The 27,612-nt window shown below is 41.1% G+C and overlaps 3 protein-coding genes and 1 long non-coding RNA gene across 5 annotated transcripts; 1 reads left to right on the top strand and 3 right to left on the bottom strand.

Moving 5' to 3' along the window:
• The first annotated feature begins 890 nt into the window (after positions 1-890).
• LOC115595899 (uncharacterized) lies at positions 891-2,519 on the top strand. Of its 2 annotated transcripts, none has more exons than XR_003986822.1 (3): positions 891-1,180; positions 1,405-1,475; positions 2,388-2,519. It is a non-coding gene; the product is annotated as an uncharacterized LOC115595899 (long non-coding RNA). The 2 variants fall into 2 exon arrangements; XR_003986823.1 differs by having other exon boundaries at positions 1,368-1,475.
• On the bottom strand, positions 1,960-4,239 carry LOC115595896 (fish-egg lectin-like). The gene is made up of 5 exons (XM_030440746.1): positions 4,124-4,239; positions 3,787-4,026; positions 3,344-3,561; positions 2,992-3,116; positions 1,960-2,569 (listed from the first exon to the last, which is right to left on the bottom strand). Exons 1-5 carry the CDS (start codon positions 4,176-4,178, stop codon positions 2,428-2,430), a joined length of 780 nt encoding a protein of 259 aa, XP_030296606.1. The 5' UTR covers positions 4,179-4,239; the 3' UTR covers positions 1,960-2,427.
• Positions 4,240-6,289: 2,050 nt separating this feature from the next.
• Positions 6,290-15,379, bottom strand: LOC115595925 (uncharacterized). The gene is made up of 11 exons (XM_030440773.1): positions 15,228-15,379; positions 14,867-15,106; positions 14,518-14,735; positions 14,261-14,385; positions 13,653-13,791; positions 12,217-12,315; positions 8,366-8,441; positions 8,001-8,240; positions 7,652-7,869; positions 7,403-7,527; positions 6,290-6,946 (listed from the first exon to the last, which is right to left on the bottom strand). Exons 1-11 carry the CDS (start codon positions 15,280-15,282, stop codon positions 6,805-6,807), a joined length of 1,677 nt encoding a protein of 558 aa, XP_030296633.1. The 5' UTR covers positions 15,283-15,379; the 3' UTR covers positions 6,290-6,804.
• Positions 15,380-20,055: 4,676 nt separating this feature from the next.
• LOC115595898 (fish-egg lectin-like) lies at positions 20,056-22,519 on the bottom strand. Its single transcript, XM_030440747.1, has 5 exons — positions 22,430-22,519; positions 22,064-22,303; positions 21,711-21,925; positions 21,107-21,231; positions 20,056-20,602 (listed from the first exon to the last, which is right to left on the bottom strand). The coding sequence occupies exons 1-5, from the start codon at positions 22,482-22,484 to the stop codon at positions 20,461-20,463; spliced, it is 777 nt and encodes a 258-aa protein (XP_030296607.1). The 5' UTR covers positions 22,485-22,519; the 3' UTR covers positions 20,056-20,460.
• Between the last annotated feature and the right edge of the window lie 5,093 nt (positions 22,520-27,612).

Below are 27,612 nucleotides of genomic sequence, written 5' to 3'. Positions count from 1 at the left end.
CATCTCCGTTCACGGAGCTCTGTAATGGTTTGACCAAATGTGTTTGCGTCTTCGGTACTGGCAAGTCAAGGGTAGCTTGAGCAATGAAGCTGCATGTTTAAATCGACCGAAGTTCTCCTTTAAGTGAAAGCACTGACCAGCAGGTGGCACTAGGGTAATGGCAGGATTCATTCCATGAGAACAGTGAATGTCTGTACAAAATTGAATGGCATTCCGTCTGACACCCACATACCAGCTGTGATTGTTAAGATGGCTGCCGTCCAGGAATACAAGTTTGACCTCACCCGCCCTGTTCACCTGATTTGACGCTGTCAGACTGCTACCTCGTTCCTAACATGAAGAGGGAGCTCAGTGGTCGGCGTTTTGACAGTGATGGTGACGTTATCGCTGCAGTGGACCACTTTTGTGGAGGTCCGAGACCCCAACTTCTACAAAGAAGCGATCCGTATGCTATCAATCCGGAAATTTATGTACACTGTTCTGCTGCTAGAAATATTCACATGAGCAGCAAAATGTGATAACCCACAACTGAAAACTGAAAACTTCCTGTTTGAGAAATGTCTGCTAAGAACTTTGTGGCGAACGTTCTCAGTCATCCAGGTGATGGTAAATCGTAGTGCTCCACTGTAAGCAACTGGACTTGTTTGAGTTTCCTCTAGAACTGAAGAAGCCTCTTGGAAACTGAAACAAGTCCAGTTGCCTACGATACCTTGTTATTTCAAGAAATTCTTTTTTTAAAAGAAAACGTCATGTTTATGAGCCATTTTAAACCTTGAGTAACAAATTAGCGTGAGCTTGGGAGCCACAGACATTGTGGGAAAGTTACATTTCTTTACATTTTATCCACACGTTTTGCTTTTCTTACAACAGGGTTTAAATTGAGAGAAACAAACCCCACCAAAGAAACAGAAGTGTTGTGGTTTCCAAAACGAACCCAGGTACAAGAATTGTTTTTGGAAGCCACAAAAAGCAAACCTTAATATCATCATAAATCAAACGTAATCATATGCAAGCATTGAAGGGCTAGGGAGGCGTATGGGCCACTGTCCAATACGTCTGCATTACCAGTCATGATCGGACTAATTGAAGCCAAATAGGGCTAACTGTTAATCTCATTAAGTGTGATAGTCACCATCTCTTCTCATCTATGACATTCATTTGCTGGTTAACACAGACAGCGGTAAGTTATGTGTGTGCTTAGGCTGCAGTATGTCATCACACATTTAGCACAATACTGGGTAAGACTTATCAGACATCTAGCTCATTGTGGGAAGTGAGCTGGCAGACTGGTTAGCCAGCACAGAAGCGACTTTCAGGTTGTGAGGCACGGCCCTTCTTCATTCATCTTGTTCACTTTCTTGTTACAGCTGTTTCTTGATTCGCCGCGTTGTGTGTTTCCTGCAGGGTTTGGCAGCATTCGCTCATTCTGCAGACATGTCACAGTGAACCAGAAAGACAAACACCTCCGGGCAGAGGTGTGTGATCACTGTTCATACTGTTTAAATGTGTTGGGTAGAGGATGCATTTAATTGCCATTTAATTGTTGGCTTTTTTTAAAAAAAAAGTGTAAGGTGGCCTCAGCTGCTTATCTCAGTCACCTGTGATGTTAGTGCTGAACTTAGTTACTTACTTTTTAACACATTATATGAAAATATCTTTTACAGTGTTTTTTAGTGGGCTTCTGTGTCTCAAAAACGGCTCAATAATCCCACTAAGAAATATGAACCTGTTGCTTCAGTTAAAAAAAGAGAGCAGCAAGAACATTTTTAGAGGAAACTAAATGCAGTTCCCCAATGACACATGGTCTGTCTTCAGCAGTGTATGTAACCGATTTAATTGCTCCGTATGTTTTAACATTTTTTTGTATTATGAGGATGCTCTTCCCTTTTATCAAACATATACTCAGAAAACCACAAAACAGTGCTGTAGATACACTACAATATTAAACTTAGGACATGGTTAGAATGAACTGCAAGGCGTTAACTTTTCTTTATTTTTCACCCCTGTTTCACAACACCGTCATTTATTAACACAAATTACACAGGTTTAAAATAGGTTTGAATATAATAATACATTCGCCATGTAACCCTGTAAAAGTAATTTGCTTAATGTAATGTAAAGTTTATTCTTCACTGTGGCTACTCTGTTGTAAACGAAAAAATGGTTTCTTGCAGTATTAATATTCATGCTGTCAGAATAAGGAGTAGCCTAATAAAAGGAAGAGAGATGAATAGTTTCACCACAGCTTTTACATTAAGAAAAAATTCAATGATTCATTGTGTACTGTTAACTGGATAATCTAAAGAAAAGACAGAATGTTAAACAGGAGACAGTCAAAAAAAGATATCCTTGTTTCTGAAAAACAAATAATCTTCCAGGACAAACAGAGATTGGCGGCCACTGAGGACAGTGAGCATGCATTCCACATTAGTGCGTGCACTTCATGAGCAAACCAGAGGTGGTCACAACCCAGAGGTTGCCCAGGTCATAGGCAACATGGCGGACTGGCATGCGCATTGAGACTGCTCTCCAAGATGTACCAGAACGGTAACGACTGCTGATGCCCAATCTGTTGAGACAGAAGCCAGTGAAATATATTAAACCATCATTCTAATCATCATTCTATCTGCAGACACTTTGTGCAAGGTAGCTTTTTGTCTTTTACAGAAAATTCTGTTTATGTTCCAATTTTTACATATGTTCACTGCTTATATTAATGAATATATGTATCAATTAAATACAGTAACTGGAAGCCACGCTTAACATTTTGCCTCATATCGCAGGTGGAATTATTAAAGCTGGATGGATCATAGACTGATGATGCATTTTAGAAGTGCACTGAGATAGACATTGTTCATGGTATTAAAGTTCAGTATTTGGGGTTGCAAATGTGTACTGTTGTTATTGTTCTTGCAGTAGGTATCATACATACTAGAATGTGGATGCTTCAGATTGTACCCTGTATTAGTTATTCAAATGTTACTGCCTTACCTCTGGTAGAGCTGTCCTGATCTATTCACCACGAAGACACTTCCGTCTGTCCCCACTTCAACCATCGCCGCAGACCCAGAAATCTGTGACCAGCGACTGTTGCCACAGGTGGTTGGTGACAAGGTCTGTCATAGAATAAAAGCATACATGATTAGGAGATCATGATGAATGAGTATTTTACCATTAAGGGTTAAACGATAAAAGGTAGTAGTAGTATAGATAGATAGATAGATAGATAGATAGATAGATAGATAGATAGATAGATAGAGTATAGAATAGAATAGTCTTTATTGTCATTGTACAGGAGAGTACAATGAAATTGAGGTATGTTATTAGTGCTGCAGTTTCAGACCTGTGTGAAGTAGATCCGATTGCTTGTGTCGGTTCCCCAGCATCCGTACTTTCCGCAGCTGATGTACTTCAAAACCCTCGACAGGTTGCTCCAGCTCAGGGAGCCAGATCCCTTGTAACTCGAAGCGTAGTCACTTCTCAGACAGTAGGCACGGGAGGAGCTGGTAACTCCCACAACCTGACTATCACCTCCAGCATCCACCTGCCGCATAGACAAACCTGAAGACGAGTACACAGAAGTACGGGTCATTTAATCAGCGCGCGGAAACTGAATCCATCACTCTCTATGTAGTAGGTTATAATAATAACAATAATAATAACAACAATAATAATTGTTATTATAATAACAGTAACAATAACAACAACAACAACAACAACAACAACAATCATAATACTAATAATAAGAAGAAGAAGAAGAAGAAGAAGAAGAAGAAGAATAATTACCACTGGAAACAACAAAGTTGCCAGCTATGTATTTGTACACCCTGTTCCCACTGGTACTTGTTGCCCAAAGTCCTGCAGGTCCAATTGAGGCGTGATTGAATCTAATTGTGCTCATTCTGCACCAGGACGATCCAATCAGGAAGTACACATAGCCATCCGAGTTTGTTGCGATCACTTTCCCCTGGCCAGCATCAACCTGCCTAGCACTGGACAGCCGTGGACCGTCACTGCAGCGCCAGGCTGTGAAGACAAAAAATTGTTATTGATATCCATTTTTAGGAAAATGATCAATTTCAACAATTAATTTGTTTTAATAAAACTAAATCTAGTGACCTACCATGACTGACAGCCAGGTAACACAGCACCAGCAGAAGGGCTGCGACAGCTCTCATGTTGTCTCTGTGTTTGTGTGTCTGTAGTCAGCAGTGAATCTCTGGATGTAGCTCTGTAGCTGTGTGGAGCTGCTGCCGTACATGGTTAGGTACTGGTTTGTCTTGCTGTTATTGTCCTTGACTGCTGGTGTCTAATCCTTCTCAACTGGTTCTGCGGGCTGTTAGGGGAAGGAAGAAATCTTTTTAATGTATTGATTTACTGTAACTCTTCATTCAAAAAATGCATGTGGTTTGACTACTTTAGTCAGGTTGAGCCTCCCATTTTAAACTTGCCAGCAGCAGAGCTGCAAACACTGCCTTGCCTTAACTGAGTCATTCCAGCTCGAAATATATGGAGAGGGAGCCCTCCTTGCAGACACTCCTGCCTGCATGTCCACTCTGGGAACAGTAAAGCTGGCAATCCCCTCACCACTGCGAGGAACATGGCCATGGATATCAGTCGTGATAATAGTTCAAACATTTAGAGAGATATCAATACTGATATCTTGTAATATGTACAAAACCACACTGTCAAACATCAAATTGTGGTTTTATGAGGAGGCTGCGCCAGATGTCTTGGCCTGGAGCACGCACTTCCTCAGTCTTTACCTCATTGCAAGGCTGCCAGACAACTAGCAGTAAGATGTCATTTTTTTTTACCTAATGACGGCTTCAAGGTCATTTCGATGAAGTGTCTTGTAATAGGGTGAATGGTGTCTCTGTCTCAGCCACTCCGACACCCATCTCTTGTTTCTGCTCTGACTTCAGTGAGAGGGTAGGATCACAGCGCTACAAACATGTTAACCTCAAGATGCAGGTTTTTAAGACATAACATTGTTATAATGTTTTGTTTGTAGTTCCCAACTACATAATGTAGATCAGGGTTTTGTATTAACGACAGAGGGGGTGTTAAATTGCAGAAAATGCCAATTTCTACATAATGTTGCTTTAAACATCAATATGTACTGAGTTACAGAGGGATGGGCAGCTGGATATTGTTTCCTTTGAACAGAGCCATATTATACTCCATATATGTTCCCAGCCTTCAAGCTGAGCTCCAGCTAAATATTTACAATACAGACATGAGAGAGGTATCTATCTTCTCATGTAACCCTCAGCCAGAGATCAATTAAGGATATTTTTTTCAAGATGCAATACTATTTTCTTTAAAAGCAGTCACTGCAGGAATGCAAAATAGTCCAGATGATAATCTTCCACTTTGTCATAAAATCATGAAACTTAGTACACGGTTTAAGGGCCCTGAACATTTTAATATACAAATGTACTTTTCCAGTGTTTTTAAGTGAGCGCCTCACAAACCTTCAATAATCCCTTTGAGACATATGAACCTGTTGCTTCAGAAAAAAGAAAAGTATACAGAGAAAAGGTAATTTATTTTTCTTCTTCGGTGTTTTATAATTCACAGATTAAGTATTTAATTGCTTGTTTGTTTTCAAGCAAACATTACACAGCCAGATTTCCGCAGAATGAATATGTTTTATTGGTAAGTTATGTACGCTGGTTCAGGATGTTTAACAATGAATGATAGAACGAGTCTAGTTAACCTTAAGCAACAAAGCAATTGACTGAGGTGATACTGAAACCAGAGTCACATGTGTAAAGGCTTTGGCCATACATTCTCAGAAAGATCAATTGTAATACAGCCAGAATTAAAATACAGATTTAAATAGTAGTGGTTGTTAAAACATTTATATTTCATTCAAAGACTTCCCTTTTTAAAACGGTTCCTGTTGCGTCGCCTGTCCGGACACAATTGCATTTTACAATGATAGTTGTGCAGATGTATTGGTCCAATGTGTGGGATATAACAACAGAGTAATTATAACATTCATATTGTATTAATTATCATTTCTTAATTTGTGTATAATCACACAGATAAAGGATGGCCTGGGACACAAAAACACTGTTGAACCACAGGCTTTTTCAGTGAACATGGTTCTACTATCAAAACTATGATGTAAGAAAGAAAAAACAAGGTTTTTAGGAGTCATACAGTATATTACAGTAAACTATGAACATGTGTAGAGTGACCTGCATGGCTTTACTTTCCACCCCTCAGGTTGACAACAGCATTAACATTTTGCATGAAGAATGACAAAACTCAGATGAAATTGCTTCCATTATCATTTATTAACACAGAAGAAAGTACGCCAACTGTAAAACAAAAGTGGTTATATCATTCCTGATATCCTTTAATATCCAGTTTCTCAGAGGTTTCTCTTTAGTCTATTAGGTTACCCTTACACTGCTTCTTTGTTGCTGTCATTTCTTGTTAAAATTTCACAGTTTTGTCTTTCAAACATGATAATAAATGTACCCTGTAACCTTGTAAAAGTAATTTGTTTAATGTAATTTAAAGTATTTTCTTCACTGTAGCTACTCTATTGCAAAAGAATCCCTTTTTTTTCCTTTTTCTTTGCAGTCTTAATTTTCCCTGTTGTCAGAATAAGTAGTAGCCTGATAAAAGGGAGAGAGATGAATAGTTACACCACAGCTTTTACATTGAGAAAACAATCAATGGTAGAGAGGAGACCGTAAAAAAAAAGAGAACCTTGTCCCTGAAAAACAGATAATCTTTCATGACAAAGATTGGCGGCCACTGAGGACAGTGAGCATGCATTCCACATTAGTGTGTGCACTTCATGAGCAAACCAGAGGTGGTCACAACCCAGAGGTTGCCCAGGTCATAGGCAACATGGCGGACTGGCATGCACATTGAGACTGCTCTCCAAGATGTACCAGAACGGGAACGACTGCTGATGCCCAATCTGTTGAGACAGAAGCCAGTAAAATATATTAAACTATCATTCTAATCAGCATTTTGTGCAAGATAGCTTTTTGTCTTCTACAGAAAATTCTGTTTATGTTCCAATTTTTACACATGTTCAGTGCTTATATTAATGAATATATGTGTCAATTAAATGCAGTAACTGGAAGCCACGCGTAACATTTCGCCTCATATCACAGGTGGAATTATTAAAGCTGGATGGTTCATAGACTGATGATGCATTTTAGAACTGAACTACAACTTTTGAAAGGCACCACTGAGCACATGCATGCAAGAAAACATGCCCTTAAAAACATTGTTCATGGTATGAAAGTTAAGTATTTGGGGTTGTAAATGTGTACTGTTGTTATTGTTCTTGCAGTAGGTATCATACATACTAGAATGTGGATGCTTCAGATTGTACCCTGTATTAGTTATTCAAATGTTACTGCCTTACCTCTGGAAGAGCTGTCCTGATTTATTCACCACGAAGACGCTTCCGTCTGTCCCCACTTCAACCATCGCCGCAGACCCAGAAATCTGTGACCAGCGACTGTTGCCACAGGTGGTTGGTGACAAGGTCTGTCATAGAATAAAAGCATACATGATTTGGAGATCATGATGAATAAGATATTATATATTTCTTACTAACCTCACCTTCAAGAGTTAAAAGATACAGTATGTCACTGGTAGTGCAGCTTCAAACCTGTGTGAAGTAGATCCGATTGCTTGTGTCGGTTCCCCAGCATCCGTACTTTCCGCAGCTGATGTACTTCAAAACCCTCGACAGGTTGCTCCAGCTCAGGGAGCCAGATCCCTTGTAGCTCGAAGCATAGTCACTTCTCAGACAATAGGCACGGGAGGAGCTGGTAACTCCCACAACCTGACCATCACCTCCAGCATCCACCTGCCGCATAGACAAACCTGAAGACAGGTACACAGAAGTACGGGTCATTTAATCAGCACGCAGTAACTGAATCTGTCACTTACTCTCTCATGTAGTAGGTGATAATGATACCAATAATAATAAAAATAATATTAATAATAATAGTTACCACTGGAAACAACAAAGTTGCCAGCTATGTATTTGTACACCTTGTTCCCGCTGGTACTAGTTGCCCAAAGTCCTGCAGGTCCAATTGAGACGTGATTGAACCTAAGTGAGCTCATTCTGTACCAGGACGATCCAATCAGGAAGTGCACATTGCCATATGAGTTTATTGCGACCACTTTCCCCTGGCCAGCATCAATCTGCCTAGCATTGTACAGCCGTGGACCCTCACTGCAGCGCCAGGCTGTTGGGAAGACAAAAATCCTTATTGATTTCCAGTTTCAGGAAGATTATCTATGTCAATTTTAACCATAAATTCGTTCAACAATTAGTTTATCATTTTAAAAAAAAACAAATCTAGTGACCTACCATGAGTGACAGCCAGGTAACACAGCACCAGCAGAAAGGCTGCGACAGCTCTCATGTTGTCTCTGTGTTTGTGTGTCGGCAGTCAGCAGTGAATCTCTGGATGTAGCTCTGTAGCTGTGTGGAGCTGCTGCAGTAAATCCCATCTGGTTTGCCTTGCCTTTATAGTCCTTGACCGCTGATGTCTAATCCTCCTAAACTGGTTCTGCAGGCTGTTAGGGGAAGGATGAAATCTATCTAATGTTATTAATTTACTGTAACCCTTCATTTAAAAAATGCATCTGGTTTGACTGCTTTTGTCAGGTAGAGCCTCCCACTTTAAACTCGACAAAGGGCGATAAAGTCTGAGATGGAATGCAAAGACGCGATGAGAGGAAGTTTGTTTGTGTGCTGGTGAGATCATTTACTTGTGAAGCTGTCACACATGAAAACTTGTCAGGGAAGTTAGACTGTCAACCCAAGCCAACTGAAATCATCGCAATGTTTAGATTTTCTCGGAACTAATAACATTACATGTTATCAGATATAATTGACTTTTTTAAATGTATACAGTAACAAACGCCAATTGCAATGAAGTTGGGAGGTTGGGTAAAATGTAAATAAAAACAGAATACAATGATCTGCAAATCCTTTTCAACTTGAATTCAATTGATAACACTACAAAGACAAGATATTTAATGTTCAAACTGATTAACTTTATTGTTTTTGTGCAGATATTCACTCATTTTGAATTGAATGCCTGCAACATGTTCCAAAATAGTCGGGACGGGGACAACAAAAGACTGGGAAAGTTCAGGAATACTTAAAAAAAAAACACCTGCTTGGAACATTCCACAGTTGAACAGGTTAATTGGAAACAGGTTAGTGCGATGATTGGGTATAACAGGAGCATCCCTGAAAGGCTCAGTTGTTCACAAGCAAGGATGGGGTGAGGTTCACCGCTTTGTGAACAACTGCGTGAGCAAATGTTCTCACAGTTTAAGAAAAACGTTTCTCAAAGTACAATTGCAAGAAATTTAGGGATTTCATCATCTACAGTCTATAATATCATCAAAAGATTGAGAGAATCAGGAGAAATCTGGAGAAATCAAGGCTGAAAACCAACATTGAATGCCCTTTGACCTTCAACCCCTCTGGCGGCCCTGCATTAAAAACCAACATCATTCTGTCAAGGATATTACCACATGGTCTCAGGAACACTTCGGAAAAACACTGTCAGTTCAAAAGCCAGCATCTGTGATATTATGGAGGTGTGTTAGTGCCCATGGCATGGGTAAGTTGTACATCTGTGAAGGCACCATAAATGTTACAACAGCATTACTTTGTAGTAAAAGAGTGCGGGAACTAGACTGGCCTGCCTGCATCCCAGACCTGTCTCCCATTGAAAATATGTGGAGTGTTATGAAGCGCAAAATGCGACAACAGAGTCACCGGACTTTTGGGCAACTGAAGTCATACATGAAGCAAGAATGGGAAAGAATTCCACCCACAACACCTCAGCAATTAGCGTCCTCAGTTCCAAAACACAGTGTTGTTGAAAGGAAAGGTGAGCTAACACAGCGCTAAACATTCCCATGCTCTTTTGGAACGTGTTGCAGGCATCACATTCAAAATGAGTGAATATTTCGGTTTGACCATTACATTTGCAAATCATTGTATTCTGTTTTTATTTACACTTTACACAACGTCCCAACTTCATTGGAATTGGGGTTTGTAGTTGCTGCGTGTAGGTGCTGCAGCTGAGTGTTTAACTTATTTTACATTGACCTAAGCTGTACATTGGAAGACATTTAGTATATATTTCTGCCATTTCTTCAGTTTATGTGCATATGCATGGGTCAGAGTTCCCACAAAGTCTGCCACAATTTGAAAGACATAATGTGGGTGTTGACTACAAACAAAATCCATTAGGACAAGTTATGTTGTAAAACTTGGAGGGGGATTGGAAGCAAGGGGTTGAAGGCAGAGGATGAAGGAGAGGGGGTCCAATAATGTTGTGGAGTGTCTGGACTGTCTAGGAACCAGGGATGTTGACACTCAGAGATAGGGCGTGTCTAAGTGAGCACGCATCTTGCTTGGCGCAGCTTCATCATTGCCCTGCTTGGTTCCAGTGCTGGAATGGCCAGGGTTGGTCCAAATGGTCCAATTCTGAAGTATTCTTTTGCTGTGAGGCACCGATGTCAAACACTGTGAGAGAGGATAGAGGAGAAGGAGCGGGTCTGGCGGTGGTGGTGCTGAGATGCGATGTTGAGGGGGAGGAGCTGAGGGTTTAGATGGTGACTGCAAATGGGAGAACTGGTGTGGGTGAGGATTCAAGTCTGGTGCCAAGGCTTTTAATATTGGGGATAAGAAGCGAGAGAGAGTCAGAGATGCAGTTTTCATGACCAGGAATGTGAACGGCAAGGATTAGGAATTTGGAAGACAGCGCCTGTAAGTGGGAGACAGAGCATGTGAGCGGAGCTGAGCGGCGAGAATTTCCGCACCCCACATACGTGGGTGTTCGCTCCTTCGCTCCATCGCTCCATCGCTCAAAGTCATACCAGACAGCTCCGCTCAAAGACCGCTCTCCGCTCACCTAAAATTTCATTCACTCCACACTCGCTCAAATTTAAAAGAGGGAGCAATTCCTGACGTTGCACCTACCTGACCTGTCTTCTTGCTTTTCGAAATATTTTACAAACTCCATCTCTCAACGAATGACCTCCTTGAAGGCACACATGAGTCTGTGTGGACTTGTGCATGCCCTAGACTCGTGGAGAGCGGTATCGAGCGGAACTGGAGCAAAACGGAACCATCGCTCTGGCCTTTGGATTAAAACCCGCTCTGCGCACCGACTATGTTTCGCACGTTCCGCTCCCCGCTCGCTCCGCGCTCCGCTCCACTCACATGCCCTGGTGGGAGATAAAGGATCAACCTTTGGGATGATGTTAATAGCAAAGTTGAGGTGTCTGAGCATGAAGAGAAGCCGGCACTTGGTACAGCGATGGGCAAGGAAGTAGTTGGATATGTACAAGGAAGATGCAGTGTAGCTTCTATGTTCGGAAGTAGGCTTGGGAGGTAATGTATCAAGGGTGATGCCGAGGAATTCGAGGGATGTGCTGAAGTACTTTCATGGCAATGCTGATGGGCAAAAGCCGGGGTAAAGTTACTGAGGGTGGATAATTAATTAATAGATGGAGCGAGGAGGGTGCTGGCAGGGGGTGCTGTGGGAAAAGATTAAAACACTGGGGTGTCACGGAAGGGAGGGGGATGGGAAGGGTACAGGGATAGAACAGGAGGATATGCAGGAGGAGTGGCAGTGGAAGCGCTCTGGCTTGAAGTGGCAGTGGTAGTATGAGCACTGGTGTGGTTGCTAGTAGAGAGGAACTGGTGGTAGCCACAGAAGCTGGTGGCTGGTCGGGTCGGTGTGGAGATGATCATAGACGGAGGATTATTCAGACGTGATAAATCGCCCGTCAAAACAATCATCGTCTGAGGGATTGAGAATCAACTTGTAATCCATAAAGTGGGCGGTGAGGCTTTTAGTTTATTTGAAAAATATTGGTGGTCTAAAGAAAACAAACGTCAGAACTTGAGACGAATGGGAGAGAATGCTTGGACTCAACTATGTAGGCCTGCACAGCTGATTGAATTGGAAAGGCACGGGTGGTATCGAGAGAGAGTGGCATGGTCTAGTTTGTGAACTTTAGTGGTGGCATAATGTTGCTTTAAGTGAAACCATCAAGAGGTTTAGAGTGGAAATCACTTTGTGGACCTGTTAACAACTCAGATATCTGAAATATGACAAGGTTCCCCAACTAGATGATACTAGATAAAGGGGTCATAAGCCTGTGTTGTGTCCTCAGTAAATATACCACTTTCTTCGGCTGTTGCAGTCCCTCCTGGCCAGCCGGCTGCTGCTCCTCTTGGATCATACTCCTTGTGTGGAGCCGCTCTTTGCTTTCGTAGTGTCTCTGGGAGACAGATAGCAGACAGGCTGGATGAGCAAAGGGAAGGCTGCTCCTGTTTGTTTAATCTGTACAAAACCACACTGTCAAAACATCAAGTTTACGAGGAAGTTGTGCCAGATGTCTTGGCATGGAGCACACACTTCCTCAGTCTTTACCTCATTGTAAGGCTGCAAGCAATATGATGTCATTTGTTTACCTAATGATAGCTTCAAGATCATTTTGATGGCAGAGTGTGATTGGCGTCTCTGTCTCAGCCACTACGACACCCATCTCTTCTTTCTGCTCTGACTTCAGTGAGAGGGTAGGATCACAGCGCTACAACATGTTTTTCATTGTTATGATGTTTTGTTTGTAGTTCCCACCTACATTATGTAGATCAGGGTTTTGTATTAACGACAGAGGGGGCGTCAAATTGCACAAAATGGCATTTCTACATAATGTTGCTTTAAACATCAACATGTACTGAGTTATAGAGGGATGGGCATTTTGATATTATTCCCTTTGAACAGAGCCATATTATACTCTGTTCCCACCCTTCAGGTTAAGCTCCAGCTAAATATTTACAATACAGTCATGAGAGAGGTATCTATCTTCTCATGTAACCCTCAGCCAGAGATCAATCAAGGATATTGTTTTCAAGATGCAATACTATTTCTTTAAAAACAGTCACTGCAGAAGTGCAAAATAGTCCAGATGATATGTGAAAAACAAGGTTTTCAGGACTCCTACAGTATATCACAGTAAACTATAAACATGTGTAGAATGACCTCCATGGCTTTACTTTTTCTTTATTTTCCACCTCTCAGGTTGACAACAGCATAAACATTTTGCATGAAGAATGGCAAAACTCAGATGAAATTGCTTCCATTATCATTTATGAACACAGAGGAAAGTATGCCAACTGTGAAAAGAAAGTGGTGATATAATTCCTGATATCCTTTAGTATCCAGTTTCTCAGAGGTTTCTCTTTAGTCTTGTTGCTGTCATTTCTTAATCAAATTACACAGTTTTGTCTTTCATACATGATAATAAATGTACCCTGAAACCTTGTAAAAGTAATTTGTTTAATGTAATTTAAAGTATTTTCTTCACTGTAGCTACTCTATTTCAAAAGAATCCCTTTTTTAAAAAAATGTTTCCCTGTTGTCAGAATAAGTAGTAGTCTGATAAAAGGGAGAGAGATGAATAGTTACCCCACAGCTTTTACATTGAGAAAACGATCAATGGTTGAGAGGAGACAGTAAAAAAAAAAGAGATCCTTGTCCCTGAAAAACAAATAATCTTCCATGACAAACAGAGATTGGCGGACACTGAGGACAGTGAGCATGCATTCCACATTAGTGCGTGCACTTCATGAGCAAACCAGAGGTGGTCACAACCCAGAGGTTGCCCAGGTCAAAGGAAACATGGCGGAGTGGCGTGCGCATTGAGACTTTTCTCCAATTTCTACCAGAAGGGTAAAGACTGCAGATGCCCAATCTGTTGAGACAGAAGCCAGTGAAATATATTAAACCATCATTCTAATCATCATTCTATCTGCAGACACTTTGTGCAAGATAGCTTTTTTGTCTTTTACAGAAATTTCTGTTTATGTTCCAATTTTTACACGTTCACTGCTTATATTAATAAACATATGTATCAATTAAACGCAGCAACTGGAAGCCACACTAACATTTCGCCCCATATCACAGGTGGAATTATGAAAGCTGGATGGCTCATAGACTGATGATGCATTTTAGAACTGCACTGCAACTTTTGAAAGGCACCACTGAGCACATGCATGCAAGATAACATGCCCTTAAAGACATTGTTCATGGTATTAAAGTTCAGTATTTGGGGTTGTAAATGTGTACTGTTGTTATTGTTCTTGCAGTAGGTATCATACATACTAGAATGTGAATGCTTCAGATTGTACCCTGTATTAGTTATTCAAATGTTACTGCCTTACCTCTCGTAGAGGTGTCCAAGTCTATTCACCACGAAGACGCTTCCGTCTGTCCCCACTTCAACCATCGCCGCAGACCCAGAAATCTGTGACCAGCGACTGTTGCCACAGGTGGTTGGTGACAAGGTCTGTCATAGAATAAAAGCATACATGATTAGGAGATCATGATGAATAGTTGAATGTACTTATTATATATTTATTAATAGCAACACCTGTGAGAGTTAAAAGATACTGTATGTCACTGGTACCGAGCTTCAAACCTGTGTGAAGAAGATCCGATTGCTTGTGTCGGTTCCCCAGCATCCGTACTTTCCGCAGCTGATGTACTTCAAAACCCTTGACAGGTTGCTCCAGCTCAGGGAGCCAGATCCCTTGTAGCTCGAAGCGTAGTCACTTCTCAGACAGTAGGCACTGGAGGAGCTGGTAACGCCCACAACCTGACCATCACCTCCAGCATCCACCTGCCGCATAGACAAACCTGAAGACGAGTACACAGAAATGCGGGTCATTTAATCAGCACGCAGTAACTGAATCTGTCACTTACTCTCTCATGTAGTAGGTGATGATAATAATAATAATAATAATAATAATAATAATAATAATAGTTACCACTGGAAATAACAAAGTTGCCAGCTATGTATTTGTACACCCTGTTCCCGCTGATACTCGTTGCCCAAAGTCCTGCAGGTCCAATTGAGGCGTGATTGAATGTATTTGTGCTCATTTTGCACCAGGACGATCCAACCAGGAAGTACACATAGCCATCCGAGTTTATTGCGACCACTTCGCCGCTGCCAGCATCAACCTGCCGAGCATTGGACAGCCGTGGACCCTCACTGCAGCGCCAGGCTGTGTGGACAAAAAATCATTATTGATTTACAGTTTCAGGAAGATTATCTATGTCAATTTTAACCATAAATTCGTTCAACAATTAGTTTATCATTTTGAAAAACTAAATCTAGTGACCTACCATGAGTGACAGCCAGGTAACACAGCACCAGCAGAAAGGCTGCGACAGCTCTCATGTTGTCTCTGTGTTTGTGTGTCTGCAGTCAGCAGTGAATCTCTGGATGTAGCTCTGTAGCCGTGTGGAGCTGCTGCCGTACATCCCATCTGGTTTGCCTTGCTTATATAGTCCTTGACCGCTGATGTCTGATCCTCCTAAACTGGTTCTGCAGGCTGTTAGGGGAGGGAAGATATCTATTTGCTATTAATTAACTGTAACCCTGTATTTAAAAAATGCATCTGGTTTGACTGATTTTGTCAGGTCGAGCCTCCCACTTTAAACTCGACAAAGAGTGATAAAGTCTGAGATGGAGTGCAAAGACGTGATGAGAGGAAGTTTGTTTGTGTGCTGGTGAGATCATTTACTTGTGAAGCTGTCACACATGAATACTTGTCAGGGAAGTTAGACTGTCAACACAAGCCATGTGAAATCATCGCAATGTTTGGATTTTCTCAGAATTAATAACATTACATGTTATCAGATATAATTGACTTTTTTAAATGTATACAGTAACAAACCCCAATTGCAATGAAGTTGGGACGTTGTGTAAAACTTAAATAAAAACAGAATACAATGATTTGCAAATCCTTTTCAACTTAAATTGAATTGATAACACTACAAAGACAAGATATTTAATGATCAAACTGATTAACTTTATTGTTTTTGTGCAGATATTCACTCATTTTGAATTGAATGCCTGCAACATGTTCCAAAATAGCTGTGAAAGGGGCAACAAAAGACTGGGAAAGTTCAGGAATACTTAAAAAAAAAACACCTGCTTGGAACATTCCACAGTTGAACAGGTTAATTGGAAACAGGTTAGTGCGATGATTGGGTATAAAAGGAGCATCCCTGAACAGCTCAGTTCAAGGATGGGGTGAGGTTCACCGCTTTGTGAACAACTGCGTGAGCAAATAGTCTTACAGTTTAACAAAAACGTTTCTCAAAGTACAATTGCAAGAAATTTAGGGATTTCGTCATCTACAGTCCATAATATCATCAAAAGATTCAGAGAATCTGGAGAAATCTGGAGAAATCAAGGCTGAAAACCAACATTGAATGCCCTTTGACCGTCGACCCCTCTGGCGGCACTGCATTAAAAACCAACATCATTCTGTCAAGGATATTACCACATGGGCTCAGGAACACTTCGGAAAAACACTGTCAGTTCAAAAGCCAGCATCTGTGATATTATGGAGGTGTGTTAGTGCCCATGGCATGGGTAAGTTGTACATCTGTGAAGGCACCATAAATGTTACAACAGCATTACTTTGTAGTAAAAGAGTGCGGGAACTAGACTGGCCTGCCTGCATCCCAGACCTGTCTCCCATTGAAAATATGTGGAGTGTTATGAAGCGCATAATAGGACTACAGAGTCAGCGGACTTTTGAGCAAGTCGTACATGAAGCAAGAATGGGAAAGAATTCCGCCCACAACACCTCAGCAATTAGCGTCCTCAGTTCCAAAACACGGTGTTGTTTAAAGGAAAGGTGATCTTACACAGCGCTAAACATTCCCATGCTCTGTTGGAACGTGTTGCAGGCATCACATTCAAAATGAGTGAATATTTCTGAATATCAGTTTCAACATTACATTTGCAAATCATTGTATTCTGTTTTTATTTACACTTTACACAACGTCCCAACTTCATTGGAATTGGGGTTTGTAGTTGCTGCGTGTAGGTGCTGCAGCTGAGTGTTTAACTTATTTTACATTGACCTAAGCTGTACATTGGAAGACATTAAGTATATATTTCTGCCATTTCTTCAGTTTATGTGCATATGCATGGGTCAGAGTTCCCACAAAGTCTGCCACAATTTGAAAGACACAATGTGGGTGTTGACTACAAAGAAAATCCATCAGGACAAGTTATGTTGTAAAACTTGGAGGGGGATTGGAAGCAAGGGGTTGAAGGCAGAGGATGAAGGAGAGGGGGTCCAATAAGGTTGTGGAGTGTCTGGACTGTCACCAGGGATGTTGAGACTCAGAGATGGGGCGTGTCTAAGTGAGCGCGCATCTTGCTCAGCCCGGCTTCATCATTGCCCCCCTTGGTTCCAGTGCTGGAATGGCCGGAGGGGGGGGATGGGCTCATGGGCCCTATCAGAGTTTAGAAGACGGGCTGTTCAAGATCGCTTGCTGGGATGCGATGTTGAGGGGGAGGAGCTGAGGGTTTGTATGGTGACTGCAAATGGGAGAACTGGTGTGGGTGAGGATTCAAGTCTGGTGCCAAGGCTTTTAATATTGGGGCTAAGAATTGAGAGAGGAAGAGAGTCAGAGATGCAGTTTTCATGACCAGGAATGTGAACGGCGAGGATTAGGAATCAGGAAGACAGCGCCTGTAAGTGGGAGATAAAAGATCAACTTTGGGAATGATGTCAATAGAAAAATTGAGGTGTCTGAGCAGGAAGAGAAGCCGGCACTTGGTACAGCGATGGGCAAGGAAGTAGTTGGATATGTTCAAGGAAGATGCGGTGTAGCTTCTATGTTGGGACGTAGGCTTGGGAGGTAATGTATCAAGGGTGATGCCGAGGAATTCGAGGGATGTGCTGAAGTACTTTCATGGCAATGCTGATGGGCAAAAGCCGGGGTAAATCTACTGAGGGTTGATAATTAATGAATAGATGGAGCGAGGAGGGTGCTGGCAGAGGGTGCTGTGGGAACAGATAAAAACACTGGGGTGTCATGGAAGGGAGGGGGATGGGAAGGGTACAGGGATAGAACAGGAGGATATGCAGGAGGAGTGGCAGTGGAAGCGCTCTGGCTTGAAGTGGCAGTGGTAGTATGAGCACTGGTGTGGTTGCTAGTAGAGAGGAACTGGTGGTAGCCACAGAAGCTGGTGGCTGGTCGTGTCGGTGTGGAGATGATCATAGACGGAGGATTATTCAGACGTGATAACAACGTCAAAACAATCATCGTCTGAGGGATTGAGAATCAACTTGTAATCCATAAAGTGGGCGGTGAGGCTTTTAGTTTATTTGAAAAATATTGGTGGTCTAAGGAAACAAACGTCAGAACTTGAGACGAATGGGAGAGAATGCTTAGACTCAACTATGTAGGCCTGCACTGCTGATTGAATTGGAAAGGCACGGGTGGTTTCGAGAGAGAGTGGCATGGTCTAGTTTGTGCACTTTAGTTATGATAATTTCATTTAAAATGATTTTGAAGCTTCAATTTTAAGGTAAAAAAGTGGCATAATGTTGCTTTAAGTGAAACCATCAAGAGGTTTGGAGTGGAAATCACTTTGTTGAACTGTTAACAACGCAGATAGCTGAAATATGACAAGGTTCCCCAACTAGATGATACCAGATAAAGGGGTCATAAGCCAAAAAGTTAGTGGGGTTGTTAAAACAGGGGATTGTGATCTGTTGTGCCCTTAGTAAATATACCACTTTCTTCGGCTGTTGCAGTCCCTCCTGGCCAGCCGGCTGCTGCTCCTCTTGGATCATACTCCTTGTGTGGAGCCGCTCTTTGCTTTCGGAGTGTCTCTGGGGATACAGATAGCAGACAGGCTGGATGTCCAAAGAGGAAGGCTGCACCTGTTTGTTTAATCTGTACAAAACCACACTGTCAAAACATCAAGTTGTGTTTTCACCAGGAGGCTGCGCCAGATAAAATATTTACCAGCTAAATATTTACAATACAGTCATGAGAGAGGTATCTATCTTCTCATGTTACCCTCAGCAAGAGATCAATTAAGGATATTGTTTTCAAGATGCAATACTATTTCTTTAAAAACAGTCACTGCAGAAATGCATAATAGTCCAGATGATATGTGAAAAATTCTTCCACTGTTTATAAGAGCATGACACTTGGTACACACTTTGGGGCCCTGAACATTACGTATTTATTTTAATATATTTTCCGCTGTTTTTAAGTGAGCGCCTCAAAAACCTTCTATAATCCCTCTGAGAAAAATGAACCTGTTGCTTCAGTAAAAAGGAAGCATACAAAGAAAATATTTATTTTTGTTTTTTCAGTGTTAAAGAATTCACAGATTAAGGATTGAATTGCTTTGTAGATTGTATAATTTCTTAGAAGATGCTCTGTCCTTTTATTTTGTGTTTTCAAACAAACACCTGCCGAGCCAGATTTCCGCAGAATGAATATGTTTCACTGGTAAGTTATGTACGCTGGTTCAGGATATTTAACAATGAATGAAAGTATGAGTCTAGTTAACCTTAAGCATCAAAGCAATTGACTGAGGTGATACTGAAACCAGAGTCATATGTGTAAAGGCTTTGGCCATACATTCTCAGAAAGATCAATTGTAAAAAGCCAGAATTAAAATGCTGATTTAAATAATAGTCCTTGTTTAAAAAGTTTTTATTTTATTTAAGGACTTCCTTTTTCTTCTCCCTATTAAATATGACCCCAGGTTCTTCTTAAAAAATTCCCTGTTGCATCCCCTGTCCGGGCACAATTGCATTTTACATTGATAGTTGTGCAGATGTATATGTCCAATGTGTGGGATATAACAACAAAGTATTTATAACATTTATATTGTACAAATTATCATTTCTTAATTTGTGTATAATCACACAGATAAAGGATGGCTTGGGAAACATAATCCCTGTTGAACCACAGGCTTGTTCAGTGAAGATGGTTCTACTATCAAAACTATGATGTAAGAAAAAAAACAACGGTTTTCAGGACTCCTACAGTAGGCTATATCACAGTAAACTATGAACATGTGTAGAATGACCTGCATGGCTTTACTTTTTTTTATTTTTCACCCCTCAGGTTGACAACAGCATTAACATTTTGCATGAAGAATGACAAAACTCAGATGAAATAGCTTCCATTATCATTTATTAACACAGAGGAAAGTATGCCAACTGTGAAAAAAATGTGTTGATATCATGTCTGAGATCCTTAAGTATCCAGTTTCTCAGAGGTAAAAATGATGATAATTCACCCTGTCACCTTGTAAAAGTAATTTGCTTAATGTAGTGAAGTATTTGTTGTCAGAATAAGTAGTAGCCTGATAAAAGGAAGAGAGATGAATAGTTACACCACAGCTTTTACATTAAGAAAAAAAATCATTCATTCATTGTGTACTGTTAACTGGATAATCTAAAGAAAAGACAGAAAATTAAAGAGGATACATTTAAAAAAAGAGAGACTTGTCCCTGAAAAACAAATAATCTTCCATGACAGAGATTGGCGGACACTGAGGACAGTGAGCATGCATTCCACATTAGTGTGTGCACTTCATGAGCAAACCAGAGGTGGTCACAACCCAGAGGTTGCCCAGGTCATAGGCAACATGGCGGAGTGGCATGCACATTGAGACTCTTGTCCAAGATGTACCAGAACGGTAACGACTGCTGATGCCCAATCTGTTGAGACAGAAGCCAGTAAAATATATTAAACCATCATTCTAATCATCATCCTATCTGCAGACACACTGTGCAAGATAGCTTTTTGTCTTCTACAGAAAATTCTGTTTATGTTCCAATTATTACACATGTTTACTGCTTATATTAATGAATATATGAATCAATTAAACGCAGTAACTGGAAGCCACACTTAACATTTTGCCTCATATCGCAGGTGGACTTAGTAAAGCTGGATGGATCATAGAGTGATGATGCATTTTAGAACTGAACTGATTAAAGGAGTGTAGGTCAAAATGTCAAAATTTCCGAAAGGCACCACTGAGCACATGCATGCAAGATAACATGCCCTTAAAAACATTGTTCGTGGTATTAAAGTTCAGTATTCGGGGTTGTAAATGTGTGTTGCTGTTCTTGCAGTAGGTATCATACATACTAGAATGTGGATGCTTCAGATTGTACCATGTACGAGTTATTCAATCGTCCTCTGAAATGTTACTGCCTTACCTTTGGTAGAGGTGCCCGAATCTATTCACCACAAAGACGCTTCCGTCTGTCCCCACTTCAACCATCGCCGCAGACCCAGAAATCTGTGACCAGCGACTGTTGCCACAGGTGGTTGGTGACAAGGTCTGTCATGAAAATTAGGATTAGGAGATCATGATGAATGAGATATTATATATTTCTTACTAACCTCACCTTCAAGACCTCACCTTCACTGTTGTTCACTCATGATGGACTAATATGGACACATGTGCAGACAAACATGTAATCTGTCTGTACTGCCTAGAGCTTGAATTCAGCTCTGTATGCTACTGCTGTAATATGTTTTGTCAAAGGTCATAACAAAAGAAAAAAAGAGAAGAAAAGAAAAAAGTAAATTGCAAAAGACAAGAAAAGATCAGGATGAAGATTTTATCCTGTGGGTAATGGGGGCGGGACTTGATAAGTTTGGCTTCTCCCGCTTTTCCCTTTCTGCCATGTGTGTTGTATTATTTGAACAATGATGAAATGTGATGTTTATGAATTGACATGCCCGAAATAAATAACATAAAAAAAAAAAAAAAAGAGTTAAAAGATACAGTATGTCACTGGTGCTGCAGTTTCAGACCTGTGTGAAGAAGATCCTATTGTTTGTGTCGGTTCCCCAGCATCCGTACTTTCCGCAGCTGATGTACTTCATAACCCTCGAAAGGTTGCTCCAGCTCACGGAGCCAGATCCCTTGAAGCTCGAAGCATAGTCACTTCTCAGACACCAGGTACTGGAGGAGCTGGTAACTCCAACAACCTGACCATCACCTCCAGCATCCAACTGCCGCAACAGACCTGAAGACAAGTACACAGAAGTACGGGTCTTTTAATCAGCACCAATAACTGAATCTGTCACTCTCTATGTAGTAGGTTATAATAATAATAATAATAATAATAATAACAATACAAAATAATAATAATAATAATAATTACCACCGGAAGCAACAAAGTTGCCAGCTATGTATTTGTAGACCTTGTCCCCGCTGTTACCAGTTGCCCAAAGCCCTGCAGGTCCAATTGAGGCATGCTTGAATCTAATTGAGCTCATTCTGTACCAGGACGATCCAATCAGGAAGTGCACATGGCCATATGAGTTTGTTGCGACCACTTTCCCCTGGCCAGCATCAATCTGCCTAGCATTGTACAGCCGTGGACCCTCACTGCAGCGCCAGGCTGTTGGGAAGACAAAAATCATTATTGATATCCATTTTTAAGAGAAAGATCTATTTCAATTTTGACCATAAATTCGTTCAACAATTAATTTTTCCATTTTTAAAACAACTTCATCTAGTGACCTACCATGAGTGACGGCCAGGTAACACAGCACCAGCAGAAAGGCTGCGACAGCTCTCATGTTGCCTCCGTGTTTGTGTGTCTGTAGCCTCTCTGGATTATTTTATACTCTGTACCCCAGAAGCATGCGTCTTATCTTGCACAGCTGGTTGTGCGGGCTGAAAGAGGAAGGAGGAAACATTTGTTACTCGTATTTTTCTGCTGTAACCCTTCATTTCGTTTTGACAAAAGATGATAATGTCTGAGATAGAATGGAAATACGAGATGCGAGGAAGTTTGTTTGTGTGCTGGTGAGAACATTTACTTGTGAAGCCGTCACACATGAAAACTTGCCAGGCAAGTTAGACTGTCAACCCAAGCCAACTGAAATCATCGCAATGTAAAGATTTTCTCACCTTTATGAGAAACTGGCAGGAATTAGCACAGAACGTGAAAGACGCACCGTGACTCAGGTAGCATCATCAGTATTCCCTTGGTTTGAATGAGGATGTGAATGAAGAAAAAGGGGGTCAAGGGCAGAGGATGATGGAGAGGTGTCCTTTCAACATTTTTACAGACGTCTATCTTATAATGCTCTATGCAGAAAATGCTTTTTGGGCTCCCGGGGCATTTTTTGCAGCCACTGCACGAGTGGCCACTGAGCTAAATTACATTTTAGGACATTTAGCAGACGCTTTTGTCTAAAGCAACTTACAGTACTTTATGACTCTACCCCTGAGCCACAGCCTCCCCTAAAGTGGAAGCAAGGCTGAATGAGTATCCATATCCAGGTCTATAATACATTCATACATGTTTTAATAAGGTAACTCTCGCTCCCTTGAGTCCTTTTTCATCCCATGACCTGGAAGTTGTTCCTCCTTGGAGGAGGCAGGAACCACAGGTCAACCTCTCAAGCAACTGAAATTGCTTAAGAATTTGCATACCAACCTCGTCAATGAAGCCATCCACCCGAGTTAGGACGTATGAGTCGGTTTAACAATTTTTAATATGTTATCAAACTCAGGCTCAATGTCATTTCTTTTGCATCTCCATCATCAACGTCTCCAAAATCTAACATGAGCATGCACCACTTAGCTGTAAGCTTGCGCAATGGATATCCAGCATCATATCTGGTACTTTGACATTACAATTCAACAAACCCATTACATAAGTCCTGGAGGAGGGAATGGGACCTACACAATCAATAATCAGGTGTTCAAATGGCTGATTATTTATCTGAATGGGATGCATGTCTGATTCATCTTACCTGTCAACTGCAAGGTATGACATGTTTCTATGTAACTGATGATTCTTTTCCCAACAAGGCCTCAGGGCGCAATCACAAGTGGCCCAGTTGCTCCGTACCTCCCGAAGCACGTCCCTCCTCCCCAGGAACCAGCTGCCCTGCATTCACATTGCTCAGTTACATCTTGTCCATATGTCATCCCATCATGGCGCGGTTGTGGCACGCTGGAGAACAGAAAGAACACAGTTGTAACTTAACTGACTTTTATGTGGCTTATTTTATGCAGTTTTGGTCACTAATCATACTCATGGTGTGAATCATGAAGCATGCCTTGAACACTTCAGGGCATGACCTGGGAAAACTACTGGTTAAACTGGCTGATCAGCCCAGAGACCTTCCATGTCACATGATTTACAAGAATCAGCCTAACACCATCAGCAGGAAGAGCACTGAGCACTGCACACCTCCACTTTACCTCCAGCTTCAAACAACACTGAATTCACCACAAGTTTGTTTGCAGGCACATGAAAAATAGACACACCTTTGCCCAACACAGGTTTAAAGTATCAGGTTTAAAGCTAACACCATCAGCAGGCAGAGCACTGAGCACTGCACACCTCCACTTTACCTCCAACTTCAAACAACACTGAATTCCCCACAAGTTTGTTTGCGGGCACATGAAAAATAGACACGCCTTTGCCCAACACAGGTATAAAGGATCCTATGTGTCTGAGTTTTCTCAGAGAAAGGCAGAGTGCCAGGATCTTCCAGGATCTGTGCAAATGACAAATGTGTCACCAGAACCCAACAGTGTGGTAAAGCGTACAATAAACTGGCAATCCTGTCCAAACCATGGAAGCACTCCCAAGACAACTGCTCAAACTACATTCACCCCATGCAGCATTCATAAGCACACACATATTTAAGACACTCAACGCAACAAAAAAAAGGTTTGATCTTACCTTCCTTTAGTCTGTGACTATTTTTCAGGAAGGATCACATTTTAATAAAAATGACTCCATTGTGCCACAGCACTCCATAAACAAGGAAATCCAAGATTTCCCTCTGGGGCCATCATTATTACCAGACACAATAAACAAAGCAACGCCAGATCTGTGAAGCTTTCAACTTAAAAAAAACCTGTGTTGTGTCTGTAGACTGACAAATATAGAGAGTGACATCTACTCTGATAAACCCCTACATTTACAGTTGATTATCCAAAAGACAATATGCCATGAAAACTTTGTCAGAAAGTATGATCTTACGCAGTACAGCTGCTTAGCAACAGACATAGCTGATTATTAATCTCAAACTCTTTATTATGTGCACTGAAATATTTTAATCCAACTGTCCCGTTGCACTAGATTCTATAAAGATAGCCATTTCGGCAGTCATTTGGACCTTCCCACATGACACAGTGGTGGTAATGGCCTCTAGGGTAGAGAAGAGTCCTGGTCATAGCATTTTGATAACACTTTCTGCATGGCAGTAATGAGCCATTGTAGCATTCTGCTAAATCCAGAGAAGAAGAGGTGTTTGTGAACTCTTACTTCTGTGTGCTAGTCTAGGTCAAAAACATGTCAGCTCGTGGTCTACACCCATGTTTGCTGCCATAAATGCAGCTCCAGGTTATCCATCCAAACAGTAATAATGAGACAATGTGGTAAATGGGCACGCCAACAAGCAGATACAGGTTAGCTGTACTAGCTAACAAGCCGCACACAGTTCACCCATACAGAAGAGCAGCTGGCCATGAACAATCATAGTTTGGTACCAAGCCCAACGTAAGAGTGATCCTTAGCATATTATGTGTTTGACTAGTAATTTCATGCCATCACAGCAAGTTCAGTAATCATTTGTAATCCTGACATAGAATGAAATGCTGAAATAACAAACAGTGTACTTGAAAATGGTCAACGGTGAGCTTGGTGTACAAAAAGCACAACAGAATATATATAGTGCAAGTAAAATGCAATATATCTTAGAGGGAACTGTCTGCACATGATGTAAACTACTTTACTTGATAAGCTTTTTGGGAATCACTATCTTGCCGAAAGACACTTCACATTGATCAGACAGACACATGTGTTGAGCAATAGGCAGTGGTATTCCCCGTCTCTGCAGGTCATGTAAAGTTAACAATAGATAAGATACTTTGGTGAAGCATGGCTGAACTGCTATGCTGTGTTTTACAGGCATCTTGAACTTGCAGCTATGGTTGACAGGAAATGCTTGCTCAACAGGTTTCTGTTTCACACTCTTCTGTGGATGCTATAATTTCCAAGATATACTGGTGTCTATTTGTGTATTTATTTATGTTTATAACTTTGTTTTTACAACTTTTAAAATGATTGTATTATCTTATGGCCTGTAACCTTTTTTTGGCATGGCACACGGTTCCCATAAACTGCCTGATTTCCGTATGTCACTGTCGATCGACACCTGAGTGAACTGTGTTGCGTTACAGAAGATTAGGTGTCAAACTACAGCAATCACAGTATAATTTGACCCTCTCATCTACCAATTAACAATCCGAATGAGAAGGAGGGAACACACCTGAAACGTGCACCCAATAGAAATTGAAGCCAACAAGGAAGGACTAATACAAGTTACCAAAATGACAACAAAAGGTCTGATGCTAAATGATTAAAACTGGCTGGTCCAGTTGAAACACTTGAAAGCTGTCTACAGCACGAACATCTTGGTGAACCAGCGCTTCCCGGCAAGCAAACAGAGCTTACAGAAAAATGTCACCGGGGTGACTTATTATAAGGGTGGTTTTACATGGAGGTGTGTATGGAGACCTCAAGGGACCTTGAAACATAGTTTTTGAAAAAGCTGAACTGACAACTTTCACAGATATGACCCGCAGCAAATGTTTATGTTGCTCCTTAGAACTCTGTTTTTGGGCTCTTCAGTGATGATATAACACTGCAGGTATTCCTTAGCAGGGTTCAAGTTACAATCTGAGTTTTGTGGGGGGGCTCTCTAAAACAACTAATGTTGAACAAAATAATAGTCAATTCACTAAATGCACTAAATGCATGCGTCTTGAGGGACCTGTTGTTGTTGGATCTCACTTTCGAGCTCTATATGCAAATATCCACCTTCAGTAAATGGCAGTGACAAACTGATACAACCGTTTTTACACAAAGAAGGAAATATTTTCATCTATAACATTTGCTGAATCAACAAGTAGGCCTTAAAAGTTAAGATTGTGTTGTAGAGGGCATTTCACTGTTAATACAGTTTCTCCAAATGCAACAAATCTCTAAATGTATTTTTTTTTTAAGGAGTCTGGTGACTTTATTCATGGATGACATGAAGTAGCCTATATAAGTTGCTGTCTACTGCATTTGTGGATGAAATGGGTTTATGTTGGTGTAAGTAGTGGAATCAGTTGAAACAGTGTGTTCAGAAGCTGCTGGGAAGTAAGACGCGCTTCAGACACGGAGGCAGACAGGATGCACACAGGAAAACAGATGGTCTTTCACAGCAATGAGGGGACAAACTAACACTTTTTACAGGGAACGAAACAACGTAATGTATTCCATTTAATGCTAAAATTCACAAGAAGGCTCCAGTGATTTAGAATGTACCATTTCACAAAGTTTCTTGCAGTAACTTTAAATGATGTGATATGTAAGGTAGTCTGGGATATTGCCTTTGCTAGTGACGTCACTTCATCACGTGTCCACCACTTACCGACTCACACAGCAGCCCACTTCTTGCAACAAATGTAAGAAGTAGATCCCAGAAAACAGTCATTTTGATATGAAAAGGTACGACAGCTAGCACACGCCCCAGAGAGAGACACTTACTGTACGCGATCATTTTCATGGTCATTCACGAGAGAGTATGGTGCGAAATTTGCCTGGAAAACATGTTTTTTTGAAGGTATTAATATCATTAATGTACAAAAAGAAAAAAAAAAAAAATGTAATACATGGAACATTAATGTATT

Source organism: Sparus aurata, chromosome 14, assembly GCF_900880675.1.
Source record: "Sparus aurata chromosome 14, fSpaAur1.1, whole genome shotgun sequence".
NCBI classification, from domain to species: domain Eukaryota; kingdom Metazoa; phylum Chordata; class Actinopteri; order Spariformes; family Sparidae; genus Sparus; species Sparus aurata.
This window is presented reverse-complemented; position numbering and strand designations above follow the sequence as displayed.